The sequence below is a fragment of the Dromaius novaehollandiae genome, chromosome 2, assembly GCF_036370855.1.
Source record: "Dromaius novaehollandiae isolate bDroNov1 chromosome 2, bDroNov1.hap1, whole genome shotgun sequence".
Lineage (NCBI taxonomy): Eukaryota > Metazoa > Chordata > Aves > Casuariiformes > Dromaiidae > Dromaius > Dromaius novaehollandiae.
Genome location: NC_088099.1, coordinates 113,319,681 through 113,337,703, shown reverse-complemented (window position 1 = coordinate 113,337,703; position 18,023 = coordinate 113,319,681). Strand labels below are relative to the sequence as shown.

General features: G+C 39.4%; 1 protein-coding gene across 2 annotated transcripts in view; it reads right to left on the bottom strand.

Annotated features, from left to right (window-relative positions):
• The window catches only part of SPIRE1 (spire type actin nucleation factor 1), a 123,866-nt gene that overhangs the window by 53,978 nt on the left and 51,865 nt on the right, over positions 1 to 18,023 (bottom strand). For both annotated transcript variants that reach the window (XM_026094330.2, XM_026094329.2), the window contains exon 3: positions 10,375 to 10,608. In XM_026094330.2, coding sequence (XP_025950115.2) covers positions 10,375 to 10,608 — 234 coding nt within the window. The remainder of the gene's footprint in view (positions 1 to 10,374; positions 10,609 to 18,023) is intronic.

Genomic DNA, 18,023 nt, shown 5'->3' with positions numbered 1-18,023 from the left:
AAATACGGGAAAACTTCACCAAAACACCTGGCCTGTTGGAGTTCAGATTTCAAAAGACAAAAAGTGTTTCCACTTGTAATCATCTCGGGCAGAGTGCCTGTATGGGTATGCCACAGGGAATAAAAGGGTTTCTTTTTCCCATGGGACACAAAGGCAAGCTATTGATATTATGCAAAACGTACTACCAGCCTGCAAATGCCAGGCTTGTTAAGTGTTGTTAAAGTCTTGGAGTATTAACATATACTTAAAAGTCGTACTTCTTTCTTAACCAACAAGAAGAAATTACTTTCAAACAACAGACCACCAAGCACACAACCAGGCTGGTTTTCAGCCTCATGCCAAGCACTGTGGCACAGCCACATGTTCAAAGATTAAAACTCAGCTTGACTCAGCTTTGACTTCCCAAGTCAAAGTCACTTTCTGAAAGATTTTATCTCTGTGCAGATAAGCCAGACCTTGTGATTAATTTTTTTTTTTAATCTCTTTTTTTTTTATCCTTGTGGATGTGAACCTCAAGAAGCCATCTGCCTGACCGGCAAAAGCAAACAATCTCACCAAGGCAATACTAGTGTATCTGTAAAACTTAACCTAGCCTTTTGTTTAGCTTAGCCTTTATTATCCAGAATATTTGGTCACACTAAACTAAAGGGCTGGACTGTTTGGAGGAATAAGATGGGTTTTTGCAGGAGCTTGGAAGACATTTCTTTCTGCTGGGAGCTCTCTTGTGCATAGTGCAAGGGAGCTGTGCACAGCACAGGTTTTGAGGCGCTTTCATGGTATCTGGAACCAGCTCGCATCCTCACGTACCTCAAGGAAAAGGTCATTTCTGTGCAAACTGAGACAAATTGCATTGTTTGCCAACCTACCTTGCTATGTAACTGTTCCCTAGCACACTGGTAAGGCTTTCCCCTGGCTCTGGGAGGTCTTGGAGTTGTTGTTTTGATCAGGTTTTTCATTGCTTTGAGGTGGACAAAAGAAGAACTATGTAGTTCTTAACATCTGTATGTACACAGGATCAGAATTTTAGTAGTTAAAATATTCCTCCCCCAAAAATGGCACAACAAATACATTTTTACCTTACCAATTTTCCTTTCTAATAGGAAAAACTATATGCAGAAGGAAAGGTATTGCATTTAAAACTAACTGGTGCAAATTGATGAAACCTTTCTAGGTTTCCTCTTTCAGGACTGCAAGCAGATGAGGAAATGTAGCTGCTAAAATTAAATCCAGAGCTGCAAATGGGAATTAGATGACTTGAGGACTGACAACAGTGCTTTGGATTCTACATCTTCAGGGAAGTGTCCAGTTGTCTGTATCACGAAATCATCATCACCACCTACACCCTGCTTCGCAAACTCAGAAGAGTCCCAGGATTAAAGACCCTGAGCAAACTACTTGCATACTTGCTTAAGTGTCAAACAGGGACGGAATAACAAATGTTTGCACATGCTCTCCTGAATCAAAACTTAAGTCAGTGAGGTAATAAAATCAAAAGATTCATGTGCGCAGACTGTGCTTGGGAAAGGCTCCAGTGCCATTTCGTACACCAACACTGCTGTGCCATTTCACACGCTGCACTTGTTTTTAGGAACAGCAGGCAAAACTCAAGCAACGCACCATTTCTCAGGAGAAAACTGGTGCACAGTAAAGAGCTCGCCTCGATTATTTTCTCCTAATCAGAATCTCTGTCCTGACACCATTTCTTCCAAGTACTGATCGCCTTGAGAGGCTGAGCACTGTGACCCATTTTCTTTCTTAAAAATCTTACTTTTCATGGCTACTTGGAAACAGTCTTACGTGCTCTTCCATAACATTAGACTGAATTTAAGCAATGATGAGAATCTTGATAAAATTTCAACAGACAGCAATTGCAAGGCTAACACTTCACGGAACCGTCTCATTTATAAACTTGAACCTTTTCCAACTCCAGAAGCAAATTAAAGGTGAAGATGATTTTTATTGTTACATTTATATGATACCACCTTTAGGAAAAAATGCCGTACAAATATTCAACGCTGTTACTAATGCTTTTGAAAGCATTTAAAACTTACGTGTGAGTTAAGAAAGGGAAATCACACTACAGTATGCATTACAGACAATATTTCAATTTTTACGCCCAATACTGTATTTTCCATGTACAGTGAAACCTATCAGTTTATTAGCTCTCTAAGTATAGAATGAAGAGGACCCTGAGTATCAAAACATGGTCCTCAAATGGAGGTCAACCTACATTTTTGTGAGATGATGCTACTTCCAACAGGCATTTTGGCAAGATTAATTTTTAGATGACTAATTTTATGTGCTAGCACACACTTTCTGACAAAGCTGCGTTCATATAAATTCTCATTTCTTCTTGAAAACTGCTTAGCTATTATTACATCCCAAATACATCCCCCAGCATACAGCTGTTGCTGGAATATGTGTTTATGTGTATTGTTACAATGCCTTTAAGCAATGCCTCTGTACTAACAACATTCTTCTTCCCAAAAGAGCTTGTTTCAAAAGAGCCAATTAAGTGAAAACCAAGCCTGCATTCTTTCTCAGTTTTACAGAGAAACTGTGCTCCACTGTTTCTGAGCAGACTAATGGAGGAATTAATAATTATATATACGCAGTAAGCTGAATTTGCTAGCTCTTCTCTGAATATTCAGTGGAACATCGATGGGATTATTCATGAGCAAGGGCCAAATCCTACAAATTATATTTTTCCAATTCTTTTCTATTAATTGGCAAACCCTGCAAAAGGTAGCAAAATCACTAGTAAGCCTGTCAGCAGCCACCATTTTCTAAAGCTTTCTGCTTCCCAGCAAGGCAACAGCTCTGTGTACATTCAGCAGCTCTCATTGGCAATGCTCGCTCATCCGCGTGCCACACAGGAGTTGCAGAGTGAAGGACGGGATGGAGGCGCTTGGGTAAGAAGGCTAACTCCAGAAGTGGAGTAGAGGTGTAGATGGGGAAACACGATAAAATTGGGTAATTAAAGGAGAAGGGGAGTGTCGGTATATATTAACAGGGTTACCTGTACGGTTGTTTCACTAACAGCCCTTTACGCCGTGGAACCGCCCTTTGCATTATTAAATAACTTAGACCTGAACAACTGATAGCAAGGAGCTGCTCCCCTGCAAAGTGATTTTGCATGGCTGTCAGCAATGCTCTGCAGGCCCTTCTCATGCGGGCGGGCGCTTCCTCGCTGGCACGATGGCTTCTGTCCGGGGAGCAGAGCACAGAGCTGGTCTGGCACGGGGGTGCTTCACGGACACAGCGGAGCGAGAGGAGCAGGACCCCTATCCTCCTCTCTCCCCCTTTCCCACCCTCCCTAGGAGCACACGAAGCAGCCAGCACACTCAGGGGCCTGCGGGAGCAGAGGACAGCTTCTCTGGAAAAACAGTAGGAGTAAAAGAGAAAACAACTTTACCAAAAGGTGACAGAAAATGGCCAGGAAGGATTCTCAAATCAGAACCTAAATACAGCTCATACGTATAGAAGGAAAGGGGGGGGGAAATGCTAAAGAGAGGTAGTTTCTATATCATTTTTTTAATAATCCATATTAAGCTCATTACTAAACGGTTCAGATGCTTGGAAACTTACTAAATGAGAGACAATATAATAATTTAAGGCAGTTTTATTCATGAGCCACTTAAAATCCAATTAAAAGACATCAACTAAAATAAAAACATGCACTTTCCTTGGCAGCAATTTACAGTTCACATATAGAGCTTTAAAAATGTGTTTGTGTGGGTAGTTTGTTTATTTTTGATGTAAAGTACTGAAACTTCTCTAAGCAGACGTAATAATAATTTGCTTTTACGTTTTGTCCTGAAGCATGACTTTTCATTCCTATCCAAAAAAACAGATTTCCAGCTGCATAACCAAACTGCATTACTAAACATAATAAGCTTTTAAACTTCACTCCCAGTGAATAAATCCAGCAATATCTAACTAGTCTCATTTTGCTTTTGTTAGACCTCCACATATGGAAATCTACTTGTTCATGCATGCTGTATTCTTATTTATAGTACCTTTGTCAGGGAAATCAAGTCTTGAAACTCTGATTACACTAAAGAGGCCTACAGATTTTTTTTTTTTTTTAAGGAAAGTATACTTTAAATTTGTTTTATAAAACAATTGCAATGTGGATTCAATGGCTATAAATTTTAAGAAAAAAAAATCAGCTACAAAAATGTTAATACTTGAAATATTTGTGACTAAGACAAATATGAATCAAATTATTTGACTGACAATTTATTGCATCTCTATGAAAAATAAAATATAATTCTGACTCAAACATATATCCTTGCTTATTCAAGCAGAACAGATATCCAGCATGCCAGAACCTAAAAGGTGGTGTTTTCTCCTCAATTCCCTGTGCTCCGAGAAGGGAGAGCTTTTTTGTCCATTTCCTCCATTCACACTCTATTCCTGGAAATTGTGTCTAAATGCAGTAATTACTAGAAATTGAATTATCTGGAGTGAGTGGGTTTGACATACGCCCTGTGTATAGGTGGGATTAACCACCTGTGGGGAGTGCAGATGGTGTTTACCCCGGCCTGCCTGCTCCGAGCACTGAGGGAAGGACAGCTTTGCAGCTTCTCTTTGGCTGCACACCTATCTTGCTAACAGCGGCAGCAAGGAATAACCCCCCACTCTGACAAGCACTCGAAGCCACTTCCCACATCCCAAATGGTGCTGAGTCTGTTGACACAGCAGGGACTACGGCCGCTATATACCACAGTAGCTGTTTCACAGACTGCACTGCATGTATTCCCTCATTCTTGTGAAACTAGGAGTTACCATCTCTACTCTGCAGATGGGGAACTGATGCCAATACAAAGCTCCCCAAACCAGTCAGGAAGCTTTTCTGATTAAGAAAATCACCAAACTTTGGACTGAGGCCATGGCTATCCAAATCATTTACGAAGCTACAGCGCATTTTTCCATCATATCCCTGCTTTGTCAGCCCATTTGCACTTCTATTTGCTAGAAAGATTTCAGTGTCCATATGAAAATGTGGAATGGACAAGTTGTAGTGAATTCTTACACATCTTGCAGTAACTGGCATTTTTCCTGAAATCTTAAGTCCCAAAGTGGCAGGAATAGATACAAAATTTAATGTGCATTATTTCTTGTGGAGAATATAAGTACAATCTAAAGGCTAATCTCTTGCTCCAACCTTAAAATATATTAATTTTATTTTTACATCATGACTCTTGGATGAACAATATGTAACTGAACACAAGATAAGAGCCTAAAGATAGAGCACAAGAGAATCCTTTCCTGCCAATAATCTGAATTCAAAAACATTTCTGTACCCTCCCTAGGGTTTGGCAGTTCTTTCTAATAGCTAGCTTGCTTATTTCTAAGTGCATCAGTTGTAGAAGGCAGCAAAGCCACACACCTTGGCCAGCCTGTGATTGCAACAACAAGGAAAGTTTGTTACCTTTTCAGAAAGAGCTACTTGCCCTTTGAACTGCTGAGCATTCATTTCAAAATGAAATTCTTTTGCATGCTTATAAAAACAAATTCATTGGAAAAGAGAAACATATTGGTAAGTCTTCCCAGCTCTTACTACTTTGTTTTTAATTCATGTAAAATGTTTTTGCACATTATTTCAACCACATCAAAATCAGTCTCACCATTCTTATCCAAGCAGGAGCCTTGTAGAACCAAGTATGTTTTACAGTAAAAGGAGTATGTCCTCCACAGAGAAAACAGTGAGGAAAAAAAAAGTATCTGCAGAAAGAAACAGCTAACAATCACCTCTTCATCAAAATCTTATTATCTGAAGGGAAAAAGAGAAAATGGAGAGAGGCTAATCACTTTCCCTTTCTTCAGCAAACCACTGCATGAGTGCTTCTTTTTTTAAACAGAGCTCTTAAAGTAATTAAACTATTTCGTGCCAAGTATTCCACAGACCTGCCCTGTAGATAATTATTTACCAGTTCTCAGTTACATATCACGAAAGATATATCTCTGCAAGTGAGGCAGGAACTCCCAGCTCAATTTTTCAAGTTCAAAGCCTGTTTTAAAACCACTGGCATTTGCAGAGGCATCTACTACATGTGCATTGAAACAGATGCCTTTTCATGACAGATTTACCGATGCCTTCCAAAGCAGACATATAAAAAGGAATTAACTCTCTGAAAGGTAATTAATACTGTAGTGACCTCAATCAATGGCCAGTAAGGTTATCATGGAGGTGATCACTACAGAGCACTCGCCTGCATATAGTCAAAGACCAATTGTTACTGTTCGGAAACTCTTTTTCGTACGGGCATGTTTCATGATTAAGTCACCTGTGAGGACTGAAACTCCAAGGCAGTTACTTTTAAAATAAATAAGACTTAAGAACAAAGCACAGGCAACTAGAAATGCAAATACCTTAATCTATTTCAAACATTGCTACCTTGAGCTAGGTGAAAGCTGGTTAACATCAGCTTCATACAGAAGGGCTTGATTGCAATGCATAGAGCGGCAAATCCAAGACACCATCAAAATGTCTAAACTGGAACTTGTTGATAACTCTAAACTGAATTTAGGATGTACTGTCATATCCCCAAAAAGTTTAGCATAAAGCTGATGAGTGTTGAAGCTCACAGTTTGTGCTACCAGCCAAGATAGCTGAAAACATTACTGTCCTGTCAGAAAGCCCCAGATTAAGTGGCTCTAAAAGACCTCTCTCATCAGTATCATTGGGTATACATCAGGATCCCACAGCAGAGAAGGCTTCAAATGGAAAGAGGGAGGAGGCAGGGAAAGAGGGGTAACACAAGCTGTGTATGACAGCAATGAATTGCTGAGGAGAAGCCACTATGCTTGCAGCATCTTCATTAAAAGGCTTAAATAGCTGCCAAATTAACCTCAAGAGAGATTATCTTTACCTGTCAAAGTGGTAATGAAAGTTATTAATCATTTTATCGTGCTAGGCACGCAAGACAACCGGGATTGGTGGGGGATGGCCTAGTTCTCTCACCTCAGCAGTTTGCTCCCATGCACCCAGACAGGATTAATATCTGGTAGGAGATGCCAAACGTCTCGAGAATCATTTTTACAGCAGAAAGTGTCCTGGACCCCACAGAGACACCTGCCCAGTTTTAACTGCTTGACCCCAGAGGCAGCCTGGAAGGGCAGACCTGTGCCGTGTCTTCTGCTCGCACCTGCATGGGGAGAACATCTCAAAGGAGGGCAGGTGAGCTCCCATCTCCCTCGCTCCTGCTCTAGCTGCTCACGACAAAAAGTGGGCCCAGGTAGCAGAAAAAAAAAAAAGTGGCAAACAAAAGAAAACTCACATTGTGTTCAGATCTACATTTTCTGTAGCTATTTCATGGTTGATTTGCCTTTTTTCTAACGTTTCCCATAACTGATAGAATTTGTAAGTGGAGCTCCTTAGCCTGAAATGGAAGAAGCAGAGGTAAGTCTTCAAGTACTAGAAGCTCTGGCACAAAGATTTCAACCTTTCTTCTGAACCAGACACCACCATGACGGAGTGCTTTTGGCAATCAGCAGACAGAACCTCTTTACTCGAAAATCCAAGGCTAAGTGCTCTGGCTCTGAACGCATTAAGCACCATTTCCAAGACAACAAATTGCAATAAACCCCCCCTCCCTTGCTCACTTTCAAATGTGAAAAAGACTGACATCACATCTTTTAAAAAGAGCACACTGTTTAAATTAAAAGCAAAGCAGACCACATGTTGACCTCCAATTACACTGCCCAAAATGAAAAATCAGGACAACTGTTTAAGACACCAAATGACATCACTTTAATTAATGAAACCTGTCTGTCAACATAATTCACTTAAATACTTGTCACGTTCAAAGCAGCTTTAAAATTACATTAAAGGGATTTACACAAACTGTTCCCTAGCTTTCTGGATCAAGCTAAGGTGCAGGAATACCTTCACTTTCTATATAGGTTTTCAAAAAACTAAATGCAAACACAAGGGCAAAATTAACTCACTGAATATTTTTACTTGTGTTGCCTGGAAAATGTATTTCTTACTTATTACCTTTGAGCCATCAAAAATATTTCTACCGCGACAAGATTCCTCAGTCCAGACATGAAAAGACTTACTAAACCATGCTGACTAACACTGTCCTGAACTTGTTAATATTACACACTACCACAGAAGTCAAAGTTTAAAAAACAATTTTTTTCCCCTCAGTGCTGCCACGTTTTCAAACATCACCTTATAATCTCTTGATTTTAAACAGTGGATTGATTTGAATCACCTGAAGCAACTTGCTCTTCTTTGCCATCATGAACTAAAAAATAACAAAAAAATCCTATTTTTGCTAGTGCTTAAAACCTGCTTACTATCCTCTTTCTCAGAGAAGTAAACATATAAATAACAATAAAACAAAGGTTTTCGTTCTTTCCTCAGGGCAAAGGAAAAAAAACTCCTCCATTTTTCCTCCCGGCAGGCTTCTCAAAGCAGGCTTATCATTGCCTTCTGTGCAGGCTCTAAACAAAGCCAACTCAGAGGTGCATAGGAAGCGTGGACCCTGCGCACAGCTGGCCTCCCTTACCGTGATCGTTTAGCTCTCTGCCCTTGCCAAGCCCTCAGCTAAAGCTTCTTTACATGATTTAGTCCGGGAGCCTAAACAGCCAGAGGCTGTGGCTGCTACTTATCTCTGCCAGTTCACTTTGCCTCCCCACACAAAATCCCCGAATCCCCCTGCCCACCATCACCCGATGGCTTCCAGGCTGGCCTACACCTTCTCTGCAACAAAACGCTGTGCCAAACTTAGTAGATTCAAAGAGTTTATTTCTTAGTACCACTTTGTTTAGTGGCAAAAGTTAATATAATTTATTAGGAAGCCTGCTAGATCAAAATGTTCAAGTAACTACACATAAGAGACTCATCTGGGCAAGAGGGAGTGGCAGAGGGAGGAGAGAGAAAAGCAGTCTCCGGTCCTTGCCCCTCTGAGGGCACTGACTCAGAAAGGCTGGGAGTGGCAGAGTTTGAAGGGGCGAGTATGACATCCAGCCAGGCCTTTCCCATTACAGGAGAGCAAAAGCGGCTTTGGTCATTTCTCCCTCTAACCCCTGCTGCTTCTCTGAGGGAGAAAGGAAAAATGAAGGCATTAAGCATGCAGCATCGCTGCTGATTCAGGGATGAAAGAAGATGTTTCGGGCAGGAGGAAGGGAGACAGCGCACACATGTACACGTAGATGAGCCAGTGCACTGGGCGGCAAGTGGAATTATGAGAAAGCAAACAGAGCCCTATCACAGAGAAAAGCAGAAGCAAGGGAATGTCAGTCCATCAGAAGAAAGGCAAATGGTAACGTACCCATGAATTTTAACCAGGTTTACGAGCAGTGGCACTCATTGACACTTTCCCAAATAACACCAAAAGTTAGCTACATATACAAAAGCATTTCAAACCAGTTTTACTACCATTCAAATCTCCTAAGGGCTTTCCCCTTTACTGTCAACCCAAGAGAAGTGGCAGGTTTTAGCTGGGTCTTGTAGAGTGGGTTTTGTTTCTGCAGCTTGTGCTGTCCAGGATGTTCTGCTTTAGTCTCAACTTCCACCCTTAACTCCAATTTCTGTGACACACTAAGATTCTAGTCCTTGAATATCCCTTGCACTTAAAACAAGCAGTACACAGTGTTCAATCCACAGGCACAAGTTAACATATAATTTTCCAACCTGTATTAAACTCTCAAATTATTTATGGGGTAAACCAATTATAAAAATTCCGTCAAAATCCATGCTGTGGATTTGTCACTACTACAGAAAGCTCACTGTGCTTTAGAATTGTTATTGAAGACTACTCTATAGAAAATAGAGGATTAAATACTTTTAAATGATTGCCCACAGGAGCCCAGATAATATTACAGAACCTGTTGCAATTAAAATTCATAAGCTATATTTCCAAATCTCACAACTCAGGTCAAGAACTGCAATCATAATAATCATTAATGAAATACTCTATTCTGACTCACTCCATACAATTAAGCTACTCTGTTAAGCAGTTCTTCAGTGGAGAGGCAAAGGAAGAAACTGATAAGGAATAATTAAAGTAATACTGCACTAATAAAAAGGTGAATTACTTGAAACAGCCCGTAAACTATCCAGGTGTACAAAGGATTCAACAGATGATATACTGGAAGCTCAATATCCAGTGCACAGATGAAAGCAGAATGTAATATTAATGGTATATCCTACAATAAAGTTGATCACGTACTTTCCGTTGCTTACTGTCAAAGATGAAATACTACAGCATATGTCACTGTTGCAAACGAATCATACAGAAGGAAGATGACTTACCACACATGCAGTATCATGTTGGAAAACAACACAGAAAACAGAGCTGATTTTCTTATTGATAAAAATAGTGAAGTATGATATCAAGCTGCCCATTACTGTACCTTCATGACATCTTTATAGGAACGAATGGCCTCAACTTCCTCTTTTTCATCATCGTCATCCTCCACTCCTTCATCCAGAGCATCATATCCCTCATCTTTACTCCCATCTGTTTCTGTGGTATTAGTCATGTGATCAATAAGCTGCTCCAGTGGAGGACTTAATTCCCGCTCTTCATTGTCCTTCAAACCATAGTCCAGGGCTTTGTATATAATAATCCCCAGTGATTCAATGACCTGTAAAAGCGAAAAAGAAATACTTGTTAATACCATTTAAATGGACAGATAGGTTAGTCTAGAAACACCCTTTTCTGGTGTTTGTGTAGCAAATTTAGCAATTGAGAGGATGATAAACATCAAAATCAAAGGGAAAAAGTGACTCTCCACTACTTACAGTAGTACATTGCTAGTGCAGCACAGACCATGCAACAGCAGATCATATCGCATACCTACTGTTTTCTTATTTCAAAATTTGAAATAAAAATAATTGAAAAATAAAGTAGGACCCTTTTACATTATTTTGCTCCTTTTCCTTCAAAAATCACAAACCTTGAAATAATATTACTCTACATTTTGTAAGACTATATTACATGCATATGACCTGTTCTTTGTTCCAAGGAGAGGGGAAAGGTTGGGGCGGGAAGAAAAGAAGGAAGCATCTCAAGCTAGTTTATTCTTTCCTCCTGTAAACACTAATGATAGTTGGAAACTCGCCTTCAGCTGCATCTCTTCTTTGACCTGAGAGATGTTTGCACACAGCTGTGGACATTCCAGTATTAACTCACTGAGTGCTGGGCCATCAGCTCATGAGAGCTTTACCTGACACCCAGCCAGTGGAGACACATGCACACCACTGAAGACTATCAGTAACTGGATTTATCAGTAATGAGCTAGTACCTTGATTTTTTCACCAAATTCAAGGCTTCTTTTTTCGTACTACATAAAGATCAAAGTAAACAGGGGATCCTTTACTCAGTGTAAGCTAGTAATAAATTGTCATGAATTTCCCAAAATGCTAAATGCACGTTTCCTTTCTTGGCATTAATAATTTTCCTTACTAGTAATACTGAAGCTTCTAGCATTTTGAAGATATTAAGAGATGGCATTTCTTCAAACTGAGGAGTTTGCAAATGGGTATTTATGGAGAGGGAAGGGAAAAACAGGTTTGCAAGAGTAAACCACAATAAGGTAATGCAGATGCTGGGAGATCCTTGCCTGACAGCAAAGTAGGATGGGATTAATTGCATTTAATTTCTCATCTTTCTCATGTGTTGTGATGGCCAGAGTGTCACACCAATGAGCAAATTTCCAGAGCAGCACTAATAACAAGAGCATTTCTAAATATTACAACCTTTGCCAGCAAATGCCATTTTCTCTTGGCTGGCTTTCAGTATTATCCTGGTCAGTACACTTGAAATGTCTGTTTTTGAAATTCTAATTGGGTAAACAGGAAAACATATGTGGAATCTTAAAATGTTAAATTTGACTCTCCAGCGGCTAATTTCAGTGCAGTATTTTTAGTCTGAAAGTTTGGAGGCTGGCCAAGACTTAAAATTGTATCATCTAATTCATCTAGACAGAAAATTTTGTGTATTACCTGCAGTCCGACAAGCTTTACATTTGTATATGTCAATGAGACCACTTTGCAGTGCAAATTCACTCTGCAATGCAATGGTTAAACAAAGAAACAAACAAACAAAAACAACCTTCTATCATTTATTTCCAATAGTTTTGATAATTGGATTAAATATAAATCATTTTTCTGTATTATTCTCTGGAAATGTGTTTATATATATATTTAGAAAATATTCTTAAAATGTAGTTCAGAAAATGATTGGGCAAATTAATGAAGAAAAATCTGTCTCAGTTTATTTAGTAAAAAACACAGCTTCTGACTTGGGAAATCCCAGCAAGACAATAAAGTATACTAGGGAAATGCCCCTGCATGTTTGCTCAGTCCTCATACTCTTCCCCAGACACCTGCTCTCGGCCACGCTGGAGACAGGACCCTACGTTACACAGGCCTTAAGCTTGATGAGTTCCAGCTATTCTTATGTTTGCAGTTCATCTGGTCTGCCTCTTGGAGAAGCTATTTTGGAATAACTGTCTTGGAAAACTTGTTATAAAAAATCTGAATAAGTGAAAATTACATAAAATAAATATATTCTATTCGCATTCGTGTACGTTTCTTGTAATTCAGACTTTTAGTGCAATCTCAAGATACAGCACCTCAGCAGCTGAAAGGGAACAAAGCGTCACAAGTTAGTTGCAACATGCAGGAGCCCTAAACAAAAATGAAAAACAACCGAATAATTGTTTTGATATTTTTAAATACTTAGGAGTAAACACAATGTAAGTAATTTCTAACTCAATATATTCAAAAAATTGAAAAAGTTTAGCATGCGTGAGAAGGACTGAAATGCCTAAATTATATGTAATGAAAATATTACTTCTTGTCCCGTACTGTGGTGGCTGCTGACAACAGTCTGGATTTTGCTAGAAAAACACATCAAAGATTACGGGGGAGGGCAAAGAAAGCGCACTCTGTCTTCTTCTGTTTGGGAACAGGATTAAGGCATTCAAAAGCACCACGGCTAACACTGGGTGACAGCTGCTGCTTCCTTTGATGTACCAGCACCAGGGCCCTTACAGTTCAGGAACAGGGCTTGTGCATTTTTATGTACTGTGACCAGATTTCATAATACATGCTAAGCTGGTACAATGCAAAAGCCTGAAAGAGCATCAATTCCAAATTCTGTTTCAGTCTTTCAGCCCCTTATTTAGGAGTCACGATCAAAACCACATTTATGCAGCATCTATCAGCATCACAGATGCACCGTCCTGAGAGACAAAGCAGCAAGCACCTTAACCGAGAAGCTTTGCTTTCACTTGCATGAAAACTGGAAACACTTAGCACTTTCAGCAATACTGGTTTACCAAGGAGCTTGTAAAACTGCACAGCGCCACACAAACACCAAATGAAAGTTACAGAACCATCAACACTTGTTCACATTGACAAAAACGCTAATATAGCTTTGCACCGATGAAACTTGTGTCTATATAACCAGAAATTTAATGTACAGAGTTAGACTCAGTGCTGTCACGTTGCCTGTAAGACGATCAAATACAAACGAAAAAAGGGAAACCTTTGCATGGTTGAACGGATGAATTGATAAATATGTGGTTTACTGAACTGGATAATAGGGGAATACAGCTTATTTTTTCAAAGTGTTTATTATATATATAAAAAAACCCACTGGTTTTACATTTTACTTTTGTTAATTTAACATAAAATAAATAATTCTAGCACCTAACAAGTGACAAGTGCTGAAACAGCCCTGAATGATACCTGTGAAAACATCAGAGGTATAGTAGGAAAAAAAAGATAGGAAGGGCTTTAGCAAGGCTCGATTTCAAGCCAGAGAGTTGTATAGTGGCACAGCAAGGCAACTACATCACATTGGAACAGCTGCGCTGCTGAAGGTAACTGATACCACTTGATTCAGATTAAAAAATTAACAATAAGTTCTGCATCTTGAATTTTAGAACTCATTTGTTCCTGGCCGACTGCAAGTTTGGCAGAGGACCTGATCTCTACAATTCTAGCAGTGGCTGAACACCTTAAAAAGATAAACAAGGAAGCCCGCATTATTACACCGCCTTACCAAGCTCTTTTGAAAGTCATGGCTTCAGACCAAAAAAAAACCCCAACCCCCCAAAAAACATTTCCCACAGACTAAGCTTGTGTTTTGCTATGCTTAAATCCTCAGCAAAGGTGGAATTTTGTCTCACCGCGAGCGACTGCATTTTCAGCTCCTACCCCCCTCTGCACTCACATTATACTATTCTCTTATAACAAGCTGCGCTCAAGTTTGCGAGACTTCCCCAGAACACACTGACTTTAGATGTCATGTAAAAACAACATCCTCACGCTCCTCTCCCACATACAGCAAACCCGAACCATTCAGGGGATTTTCAAAAGCAAGAGCAGACTGGAACTTGGCTTTCTGGCTATTTTCCTCCACTGCAGTAACACATGCCTCTTGAAAACAGCTTCAGTAGTTTTTCCAGGTCTTTGAGAGGACAGAAGTTACGGACTTTCAATAAAAATTTCCAATTTAATGCCCTTAAAAACTCTTCAAATACACAGCCTTTGTATATGGAACTAAATGTGTTTGAGACTTGTAAAAGTTTCAAATGAAATTACTGTGCATCACTTATTTTCTGTTCTTCATTTCAGAGAATAATCCCTTGCACACACAAACACCCCCAACATAGCTATTTCTGTGCCTTTTGGAGACGTGGATGTGCCCAGCAGCGCCGGCATCCCGCTCCTCCACGCTCACGGCACCGTCTAAGCCTGCAGCCCTTCCTGGGGCTTGCTCCAATTTTCGAGCAAAGCAACAAAGCCTAAGGACAGGCCTGTACTGTCAACAGAAAAGAGCTTTTCTTCTGCTCAAATTCCTCCCCCTCCCTAAAGCTCTCCCTGCCTCCGAAAGCCGCTCAGGTGTTGTATCCCCAAATTGGGATTAAAGAAGCCCTAAAGCTCTGGCTGCTAAGGTGAGTCAACCAGCTTTGAACCTCCCCACAGGGACCGCGAATACAGCAACCAGGCACAACAATATCTGCATTACTACTGCAGTGGCTTTTAAGAATTGTGACAAAAAACTTCATTAAAAAATTCTACTGCAAGTATTTTTCAAAATGCTGAAACTCCTTAACAACAGGTCTCCAATATACTTTACAAAAGAGAGTAACTATGGCTTATGGTAAGACTGAATGGGGAGAATTGGGAGCTGGCGTTAGCCACATGGCTCGTTGCGGCAGAGCCCTTCTTGCTCTGCCACCAGCCCTGCTATTAGGTGGCATGTAGTCAACGTGCACAGACTAACCTGTCCTGCCGCTGCCTTCAAATTAACCTGCCAGGAGTGCCACGCTGCGCTGCTGGTGTTGCAACGCACGGCCCAAGCAGACCCCCAGACACCCCTCAGGTCAGCAATCAGGCACCTTGAATTTCCCATTGCGCAGTAGGAGAAGACACACAAACATGCACAAGCTTTTGTAATACAACTCTGTAAGTACAACTCCAAAGGCAGGCACGCTAAAATGCTATGCAAAAGCAACTTCTCCTCTCCTATCAGATGACAGAGTGAGCAGGCTATTAACCTAATTATTTCTATTTGCAACAAAGTAGTTTGCTTGTTTCTTAAATATCTAATTCTGCTAGTGAAAAAGATTGCATTTTCAAGGGTGACCAAATAAGGTTGTTAAGATAAACTAAAGCATACTATTTGGTTATTTACCTCATCATTAGATGTCCTACATAACTCTCAAGAGTAACTCATGGAAAAGTATGGCTATATAGGTTGTTGTAAGAGATTCACTGCTGTCACTGCATACCTCAGGTATATTAATGTAGTTTTTACCATAACATTCCCTGGTGGAAACAAGATAGCATTACTCACATTTTAATAGCTGGGGACATTGCTAAATTTAAATACAACCTTCACCAAATTAGAGCAACTTTCAACAGACTGTCAAATGAGAAAAGCAAAAACTCTCAACTGCTTCCAGTTGAGCAGCAAGGATGAAGAGTATTTCCGACAAATCAGATGAATTAGTCGTTACAAAAGAATACAGACATAAGATACAGGATTATTTAACTTCTGGGTGGTGTTGCTTTGTAAATGAAATAGAGAGATACCGCCTTCTGCAATATAATGTGCCTTGGTGTTTAATGTAAAGCAGTAAGAAAAGAAAAGCAAAAAAAAACCCATAATATGCAGTGTCTAACAAAAAGTAAACATGAAATGAGATATACTCTTTTCACAAGATTCAGTCTGTTTTAGATACGTTCAGAGTAATGAAAACTTCTCTGCCATCCAGGGTATCCAAAATAATTTTATATGTGTGAGTCTGTGAATGCACAGCATGGGGGCGAAGACCTACTTACCAAGTATTTTTTGTTATTCAGGTATATAGTAAACAGATTCAATGGAAGAACTCCTGATCAAATACACAGAATCAGCTTAAAACATACAAAGGGGATGCTAGCCATCCCCCCCCCCATGAATATGTAAAAATTAAAGCAGTTAAATGTTCTTGGATTCAGTTGCCTCTAAAAAAAAATGACAGCCATTTAACTGTAAGTTTATTAAGGCTCAAGTGTAATATAACTCTCTCCAACTTATGCAAAGGTTCTGACAATTATAAACATGCTTTTGGTTGTCCAAGTTTGACTATGGAGATTATCTAAGGAAAACTGTCATATATTAGCATAAACGAATGCAGAATTTATTACATTATCTCAGTCCATTATATTTTCCCTGCTGCATTAGAACAGTGGAAAAAACTGTAATTGTCATTTTTCTTCCAGGTTTTGTTAACACGTTACAATCCCCAAGATTAGGCAAATAGTTACTTTGATTCAAGGCACTTCTCCATAGTGACAGTTCATCCCCAGAAAAAAAACAAAATTAAATTCCCTCATTTAACTGGAAACTCTAGCAATATCTGAAGCTCCAGTAAAAGAATGATGTGCAATAGCAAAGTAACACAGATGGTGAAAGTCATTCGAATGTTCTTAAATACACCTCTATACGTATCACAGTTTTAAATACAGGTCATGCTAAGACCTTGATCCTGATCACATTTAAGTGACTGGCAGAGTTGCCAATTATATTAAGAATTCTCAGGCTGGGATATATTGGCAGAAGCAAATAAGTGGAATGGGTATGTTGTTACATTTCCCTACGGCAGGCTTAAAACAGTATGAAAAGTCTTTTAAAACACCCTGCCTACCTAGAATTGTAGATGTGGTGTCTGTCCTGGGTTTTTTGAAGCATTTTAGGATCATTATCTATAAAGACAATTTCCACAAAGCCTTCATTCACAATCTTAGCAGCTTCCAAACTAAGCAAGTCAAAACTAAGTTAGGGAAAGCCCTAAGGACTATAGAAATGCTATTTGGAAATACAAAGAGAATATATGTTTTTTACTTTAAGTTAGAGATACAAAATCAGACCACATTACAAACTTCTGTCCTAATTCCCTTCTCACGTAAAATGAAGACATAAATATACCATTATTCTTCAGAGTAATGCTTCATACAAATAAGATATAATATTTTAGTAAAGTTTTGAACAAGGACTAAGCTGATGAACCTAAAGGTAGTATTATCACATCTGAATCACCTAATATTGTATCTATCTATCCAAAGAAATTATTATTCTTTTCTGCACATATAACCGTTCAATATTCCTGAGTTTACTATGTAAAATCGGGTCCAAACAAAGGGATTTTCTTCCTTTTTAAATGATAATGAAGTATAAACTTTTTATTTAGAAGGTAATGAGGTGAACTCCCTGAGTAAACCAAAAGCAAGCAAAGCATTTAACTGACTACCAAAATTATACCAAGCCACAGAAATTCCAGGGAGTCAGTCTCTGCAACAGGCAGAAAATGACATTTGTCGTATCAGCCTTTTGAAGAAAGCCTTGTCTATGTTACAAAAGAGTACCAATTTAACTAGAGCAAAAGATTTTCTAATAAAGAGATGGCAAGTTACCAGCTCAAGTAAAACAAAAACAAAATTAGCTCAATAGCTCTAACATTCAGAATTTACGGGTGACTGGTCTAAATTTGGCTGTTAC